This window comes from Portunus trituberculatus, chromosome 42 (genome assembly GCF_017591435.1).
Source record: "Portunus trituberculatus isolate SZX2019 chromosome 42, ASM1759143v1, whole genome shotgun sequence".
NCBI lineage: Eukaryota > Metazoa > Arthropoda > Malacostraca > Decapoda > Portunidae > Portunus > Portunus trituberculatus.
The window spans coordinates 23,647,036-23,655,678 of record NC_059296.1 but is presented as its reverse complement, the minus strand read 5'-3'; the positions used below and the strand labels follow the sequence as shown (position 1 = coordinate 23,655,678).

Below are 8,643 nucleotides of genomic sequence, written 5' to 3'. Positions count from 1 at the left end.
CACCGCCACACCACCCATTTGCATCTGCACGTATTTCCTTCCACAGTGATTGTTTCGTTGCTTACAGACTCCGAGGAGTGGATCCGGTCTACAGGCACGATTCATGTCACCGCGTGGAAAGAGACATGGGAAGACAGTCTCATCAACACCAGAAAAGTCTGAGACAACCATGGCTGCACCACCACCGTCAGACTTACTCACCCTTCTACAGTACATGGAAGAGAGGGACGAAAAACGCCGGCAGGAGGACGAGAAACGACGGCAGGAGGAACAGGAACTGCGCAAACAGGAGGCAGCTATCAGACAGGACGAGTTTGCTGCCCTTCTCTCAGCATTCAGTAAGGGTATGAGCTCTGCAGTGTCTACAGCTGGGGCGGGCGCGGTGTCATCCAGCCCCCACCCTCCCGCCCTCCTCGCCCCGTCTTCCCCCGCCACCCAGGCCGCCACACTCACACGCCAAAGCTGTCATCTCACCGCCTCCTCCTCTACAGCCTGACGTGCCTTACCAGGTTTTTCGAGAATGGAGCAGACGATGGCGCGACTACGCAGTGATGACGGACCTGACTACTTTGCCTCTCAGTAAACGTCACATTCAACTGAGAGCCTGCCTGAGCCCAGAGGTACTACACACCCTTCACTATCGCCTTCAGATTCCTCAAGACGACTCAACACCGATAGAAGACCTGCTGACCACGCTTGATAGTTACTTCAAGGCTCAGACCAATGAAGCCTTACGGCGACGAGAACTGTTCAGCTGCCGTCAGAGTGTTGGAGAGCAGTTTAATGAGTTCTTTGTGAGAGTCAAGAATCTAGTAGAGGCTGTGGATGTGTGTAAAGGGGGCAACACGGACTGCGAAGAAATGCAGATGAAACAAGTGATACTCATGGGAGTGATTGACCAGGAGTTAGTGCAGGAACTCATTGGCATCATCCCTACACACTCACTTGATAAAGTTGTGCAACACTGCTACGCATTTGAGGCCGCCAGACGCACAGCCAACGCCATCACTTCTCCTGCACAAGCCCTCTGTGCTGTGTCAAGGTACAAGAAGGACAAGAAGGCAAGGCAGCACGCCTCTGCACCGACTCAACCTCTCTCAGACGCATGTGACAGCTGCGGACGCCCACATGCTAAAGGAGAATGCTCAGCAGCACTAGTTATCTGTAGCAACTGTGGTATAAAGGGCCATCGAGTACGGATGCCACGGTGCCCTGCCATCAACGCTACATGCAAATGCTGTGGAAAACAAGGTCATTTTGACAGGTGTTGTCGCTCATCCAAACCTGCAGCATCCTCCTCGGCCCTCGCCAAGTGTAACAAGTCACCAGGACCGTACCCGAGGAACAAGAACAAGTACCCCAGTGTTCGCCATATTATGGACAACACACACACCCCATCTGAGACTTCTCCGTTTGTAGTCGTCGAGATTAGTCATGTCAAGGGGACAGGTGTACTTACCTTGTTGCCGGACACGGGTGCTGACACAACCATCATTGGAGCAGACCACCTTAACGACATTGGCCTGACACTTGCTGACCTCCACTCATCTCCACAGAGGCCAACGTACAGCGCTGATGGATCACCCATGCAGCCTGTCATCGGTTCTGTACAGGTGAAGATGACGGTCAAAGGACACAGCATTGAGGAGTGGATTCATGTGTATCCAGACATACCTGTCCCTTTGCTGTCTTACAGGGCATGCAGGGACCTAGCCCTCATCCCTGAGCGGTTCCCTGCCCCTATTGCACAGGTGACACACGCCGCTGTGAGAAATGGAGACACCGAGACTGTTGACGAAACCAACAGAGTACTGGAGATCACAGCAGGCGATGACGTCTCCGTTCCCCATGCTTTCCTGCCACACCTGCCTTTCAACAGTAACACTACTCCTGAACAGGCCAAGTCATACTTCTTGGAAGAGTATGCTGATGTACTTGTCAAGAAAGAGGATCTGCAGACGATGCCGCTCCGCCCCATGGTGGGGCCCCCGATGCGTATCCACTTGCGGGATGATGCTCAGCCGTTCGCTATACATACCCCACGGCAGATCCCTTTGGCATACCAAGATGACGTCAAGCAGGAACTACACAGCATGGAGGCTCAAGGAATCATTGCTCCAGCTGGTGATGCTCCCTCACAGTGGTGCCACCCACTTGTTGCGGTGCCCAAACCCAAGGGAGGAGTACGCATTACCACAGACCTATCTAAACTGAACAGTCAAGTCTCACGGCCCGCCCACCCGTCTCCCACGCCCTTCAGTGCCATCAGGAGTGTCAAGCCAGGTACCAAGTACTTCACTACCGTTGATGCTCTTCACGGGTACTGGCAGCTGGAGCTTGCGGCAGAGGATCAACACTTGACAACCTTTATAACGCCCTACGGTCGCTACAAGTACCTACGGGGCCCTATGGGATTCGCTGCGACTGGTGATGATTTCTGCCGCAAAGGAGATGTAGCTCTTCAGGGGATCACAAATTGCGTCAAGGTTGTCGACGACGTTCTCCTGTACGACGAGGAACTCCTGCCCCACTTGTCTCGAGTCAACGAAGTTCTCGCACGATGCCGGGCCAGTGGAATCACCCTGAATGCGGAGAAATTCGCCCTTGCAAGACCCGCAGTTACGTTCTGTGGATTTGTGCTCTCAACAGAAGGGATATCTGCAGACCCTGAGAAAGTACGGGCCATCGCTGAGTTCGCCACACCAGCCAACATCACTGACTTGAGATCCTTCATGGGACTAGTCAACCAGTTGACAGAGTTCTCCCCTGAAATCTCGACAGCAGCACAGCCACTACGCCCACTTATGAGTCCTAGGCGTGCCTTTACATGGACCGTGGACCACGACACTGCATTCCAACGGGTGAAGAAGGCACTGGCCAGTCCTCCAGTATTGGCCGTGTTCGACCCGCAGTTGCCCACCATCCTTCAGACGGACGCATCCAGACTCTATGGTGTCGGCTACGCCCTGCTACAAGATCATGGAGGAGGCCACCTCCGGCTGGTACAGTGTGGCTCACGTTTCTTGACAGACACAGAAACACGTTACGCCACAATCGAACTCGAAATGTTAGCCACAGTTTGGGCGATGCATAAGTGTGGATATTATCTCAAAGGACTTCAGACATTTGCACATGTTACAGACCACCGCCCACTCATCCCCATACTTAACAGCTACACCTTGGATGCAGTCGAGAATCCCAGGCTACAAAGGCTGAAAGAAAAACTGTCACCATTCATCTTCACTGCTCGTTGGTGTGCCGGCAAGAAACTCTGTATTCCTGATGCCTTGTCCCGCCATCCTGTCAGCAGCCCTACAGATGAAGACGACATGTTAGTTGACGTCTCAGCTCATGCAGCAGTCACCGTACGAGCGATATATTCCCTCGCCTCATCTGACGACTCGCAGCCAGCCACATCAGACGTCCAACTCGAAGAACTCCAGCAGGCAGCACGCACCGATGAGACCTACATCAGGCTCCTGAACTGCGTACGCAATGGGTTCCCCTGTCATCGCTACGACCTACACTCCACTCTACTCGACTACTGGAAGATCCGTGATGAGCTGTACTGTGATGGCGATCTAGTCCTATACGGTCCGCGCATCGTAGTACCTGCAGCGTCCCGCAAGTCTGTGTTGCGACGCCTGCATGATAGCCATCGCGGAGCTGAAGCCACCAAGCGCCGAGCTCAGCAAACAGTGTTTTGGCCCGGGATCAATTCAGACATCACCAATGTTGTCCGTGCCTGTGACGCCTGCCAGATGCTCCTTCCCAGTCAACAGCGTGAAGTATACAGGAATGATGACAAGCCGACGCGACCTTACGAGTCCATCTCGGCTGACTATTTTCAAGTCGCAGGGAAATCTTTCCTTGTCATAGTTGACCGACTGTCTGGCTGGCCTGATGTCTACCCATGTGGCAGCAACACTACTACTGCCGCCACGATAGATCACTTCAGCAAGTACTTCAGCGACCACGGTGCCCCAGTCCGCCTACGCACCGACGGAGGTCCACAGTTTGCTGCCAAGGCGTTCTCGGACTTCCTACTACGCTGGAAGGTCCAACACATCCTCACTTCACCGCATCATCCCCAGTCCAATGGTCATGCAGAAGCCGCTGTTAAGTCGTTGAAGCACCTTATCCTCAAGGTGGCGCCTTCAGGCAACATCAGGACCGAAGTCTTCGACCGCGGACTGTTAGAGATGAGGAACACCCTAACCACTCTGGACGTTCTCCGGCACAGATTCTTTTGGCCACTCTCTTCGCACTTGTGTCCCTGCCCACCCGAATTCCTTTCGGCCAGAATGGCAGCCAAACGCTGAAGAGTGTGAAATGCGTGCCACCCAGCGAGATTTCGACGTCCAGTGTCACTACAACAATCGGGCCCGTCAGCTTCCAGTCCTGCCCCTTCACCAACGCGTACGCATCCAGGACCCAGTGTCGCACAGATGGTACCAGACAGGGACAGTGGAGGCACAACCAAGGCCCCGCCAGTATGACATCCGCCTCCCCAGTGGCCGCACCATCCAACGCAACAGGATTCACCTACGCCCAGTGCCGCCCGGAGACGGAGACCCAGCACCTGCCCCTGCCGCTGATGATGCAGTACCCCAGGCTCCTCCTGGCCCTAGACGTTCCGAGCGACTACGTCAACGCCGGGACACGCCAGCATGAAGCTCAAGACGTCGCTATGAGCTCCAAGGGGGGAGGGAGGTGTGGGTTAGTCAGTAGCTAGTGTCTGTACGACAACGTGCAGCCTGGCATCATCTTACGCCAGGCTACACGGTAGGAGCTTCCCGCGCTAGCTAGGGGAGAGACGCGCTGTACACCCTCTTCTGTATTTGGGGAAATATACCGGACTTCTGTTACTCGTGTGTTTCCCTCGCACCTCTATCACTCCCAAAGAACCTTCTACAGTGGCTAGACCACAAGAACAAACAAATAATAATAATAATAATAATAATAATAATAATATTAACAATAACAATAACAACAACAATAAAAACATAAAGAACTACAACAACGACGATGACAATAGATGTATTACACAATGAAGGTAGGAGAAAAAGAGGGCGAGGAGATATCTGTTACAGAGAAGGTTGTTACCATTCCTTGGTCTTTGAGTCTCAGGTGAGTTACTGCCTCAATCTTCTGGAACGCACGGCACGGCTTTCAGTACTCTGTCAAGGCTCATGCGGGTCCCTGCCTTCACTAGGCGCCACCTTCACTGCTCAGAGAGAGAGATTTACCCTTTAACGACTGATGGATAGGGCGCAGAGAAGGCCCGCCACTATAGCTACTCTGACCCAGATTCGATCTCAAGCGCATATCCCTCGGAAGTGAGAATGAATGTGTAAATACAGCTACACAAAATGTTGGAGCCCTGTCCGCTAAGGTTCGTTCAGCATTCGACCTTATGGAAATGCCTTCATTATGACTACTACTGTGATGTCGCTACAGGATATATATATATATATATATATATATATATATATATATATATATATATATATATATATATATATATATATATATATATATATATATTTTTTTTTTTTTTTTTTTTTTTACGAGAAGAATGTTTATCATCCGTGCATTCTATTTAATTGTTTATTATGATTACATTTCCTAAGTTATGTTAAAACTTTTTAGCACGTAAATAATCCTTCTGTTCAGATATACTCAAAACATTTTGCTCTATCTACAACATACTGATAATTTGGAAAAAAATACAAAGATAGTGAGTTGGTGTTTTTTCATCCTTTGTTTAATAAAAACGATAATAACTGAATTATTATGAAAACAAACAAACTCCCGTTGTTAATGTCATTTAGTGTGGAATTTAGCTGTCATCATATCTTTGCCTTTATAATATTCTTACCGTTGAGTAACCATTATAGTATTAATTCATTAACATTTAATTGTCCCTATGGATATATATTTGTACTCTCATCTCTAGGCACTTGATGCCAGTCTGTTAGGTTATGGCAGGACATTCATATTTAAGATCTTTACATTTTTTTTCTTCTGTTTTATGTAGGAGAGAAGGACAGCTAAGGGCAACACAATGTTGAAAAAAAGGCTCACCTGAATGATGGTTCTCTAAAAGATAAGTAGGGTTAGCCAAAATTAGGGAGGAAATGCCTTGATACCTCCATCTTAAAAGAAGTCAAGTCAAAGATATACGGAAATACAGAAACAGGTAGGGAGTTCCAGAGTTTACCAGTGAAAGGTATGAATGATTGAGAGTACTGGTTAATTCTTGTGTTAGAGAGTTAGACAGAATAGGGATGAGAGGAAGAAGAAAGCCACAGGAGGGAAAGCATCCAGTTACATAAATAAATAATATCCTAAACATATTCCACTGTAGTGTTATGATATTTATTTATTTTTTGTCGTGATGCAACAGATCAATGATTGTACACACACACACACACACACACACACACACACACACACACACACACACACACACAAGGCCCGGTAGCTCAGTGGTTAGAGCGCTGGCTTCACAAGCCAGATAACCGGGGTTCGATTCCCCGGCCGGGTGGAGATATTTGGGTGTGTCTCCTTTCACGTGTAGCCCCTGTTCACCTAGCAGTGAGTAGGTACGGGATGTAAATCGAGGAGTTGTGACCTTGTTGTCCCGGTGTGTGGTGTGTGCCTGGTCTCAGACCTATCCCAAGATCGGAAATAATGAGCTCTGAGCTCGCTCCGTAGGGTAATGTCTGGCTGTCTCGTCAGAGACTGCAGCAGATCAAACAGTGAATACACACACACACACACACACTCATATACGAACGTGTGCGCACACGTGCGTACAAAAATTAAATAAACCAGTACAACCAACACTAAATGACTCATTAGTGGTGACTGACTGACGTGAGAATATTTCGCACAGCTGAAGGTTAATACGAAATTAAAGAAATAGAGAGAATGAGGAGATATAATCAAATACGAAAAAGAAACATTAGTAAAAAAAAACGATAAAACGATCCATTTACAAATACATCCAGTGACATAAATAATAGTAATAATAAATATGATATTCAGACAAAACTTAAAAGAAAACCAAATAGAATATTTCATAGAAAATTATCAATAAATTACTCATCCCCCCAAAAATTACAAAAATGCAGACCAAATCATATTTTCAACTAAAAATTTTTACATTTCCTTAGAAAAGAAAAGTAATCCCTTAAAACACGAACTAGATATTCAAAAAACAAACGAAAACAACATTAAGGCCCAAAAAAATAAAAACTTACTCACACATATACAAGCAGAGTTAGGCAGGAAACAGCCCGCGGCACTCGCCTTAATCAACAGCTGGAGGGCAGAGGTGAAGACGAGGCGCGCATGGTATAACTAGACCGTCTGTACCCTTGCTCTGCTCCTCATCCCATCGCTGACTCTGTACCTCAGAAGAGAAGCACCAGGAATAATAGGTGGAGCAGGAGAAGATGACGAGGAGAAATGGGAGAAGGAGGAGGTGGAGGAAATGTATGAGGACAGAACAGGAGAGGTAGGAGAGTAAAACGCAAAGTGCAACATAGATATATCAGGTTAAAGGAAAGAAGAAAAAAAAAATGGAGGTGGAGAAGAAGGAGCAAAAGTGAAACAAAAAGAAAATAAGATGAAAAAAAAAAAAGTCAAGTGTATGATTAAATTGAACCACATAAAACATCATGAAGGAAAAGAAGCCTGAGTGAAGGTAAATAACGAAAATAAACCCTCGTTAGAGAGAGAGAGAGAGAGAGAGAGAGAGAGAGAGAGAGAGAGAGAGAGAGAGAGAGAGCCTGCACTACATACGAAAAGTTGAGGTCTAATTGAATCTTACATTTTACATCAACACCACTTGGCATTCACTACACGGCAATGATGATGAAGAGGACTAAAATAGAAGGAATCTAAAGAAAGTAAAAAGCCAACAAACAAGCAACTCGTCAATGCATAGTGAGTGACCTGGATTGAAGCAACGACTGACAAATGAAAAAAAGTTAAAAGCAAAAAGGAAATAAAAATAAAAGAACGAACAAACCGAATACGTGAAAGCTACAAAAATGGAGAACATATGCCACACAATACTGAGAGAGAGAGAGAGAGAGAGAGAGAGAGAGAGAGAGAGAGAGAGAGAGAGAGAGAGAGATGCGTCAGGGCTCATCTCCTTCTCCGGGGGTTTTGAGGCTCTGGAGGGATTTGCAACCACTATCGTGCGACACGGGAGCGCCACATCGTTCAGTTTACAAGAGTTACCTCCCACAAGTGTCTCCCTCGGGGCTCACTCACAGACCAGGCCGGGAAGTATGGTCTGACTCTAACCGCTGGGGTGGACCTGAGCCTAGACCTCCTAGCGTACCTCACAAGCCTGCCTGAGTTTGCAGAAAGCAAGGATATTCACCACACCGCCATCCCGCCGCGACACAGCCAGACGGTGGGTGGGAAAAAGTGCCAAAAAGGAAGAATACCGAAAAGGAGGAGAAGGGAAAGGACGAGAGGTCAGAGGAAGAGGCGGAGAAGGAAAAATGTAGGAGCAGGAAGAACGGGAGGAAGAAAAGGAAGTCGGGTAGGAAGAAGAGCAGGAGTTTGAATAGAAGCAGAGGAAGCAGGATGAGTGGGAGTGAAGAGACGACAGTGAAGACG

At 48.0% G+C, this 8,643-nt stretch overlaps 1 protein-coding gene across 1 annotated transcript; it reads left to right on the top strand.

Moving 5' to 3' along the window:
* Positions 1-551: 551 nt before the first annotated feature.
* On the top strand, positions 552-4,674 carry LOC123517392. Its single transcript, XM_045277404.1, has 2 exons — positions 552-4,161; positions 4,244-4,674. Exons 1-2 carry the CDS (start codon positions 552-554, stop codon positions 4,672-4,674), a joined length of 4,041 nt encoding a protein of 1,346 aa, XP_045133339.1.
* The last annotated feature ends 3,969 nt before the right edge of the window (positions 4,675-8,643 follow it).

Coding starts and splice junctions, on each gene's coding strand:
- LOC123517392 (XM_045277404.1), top strand. CDS start 552: ATGACGGACCTGACTACTTTGCCTCTCAGTAAACGTCACATTCAACTG. Junction 4,162..4,243: donor CCTCAAGGTGGCGCCTTCAG/GCAACATCAGGA, acceptor TCTCCGGCACAG/ATTCTTTTGGCCACTCTCTT.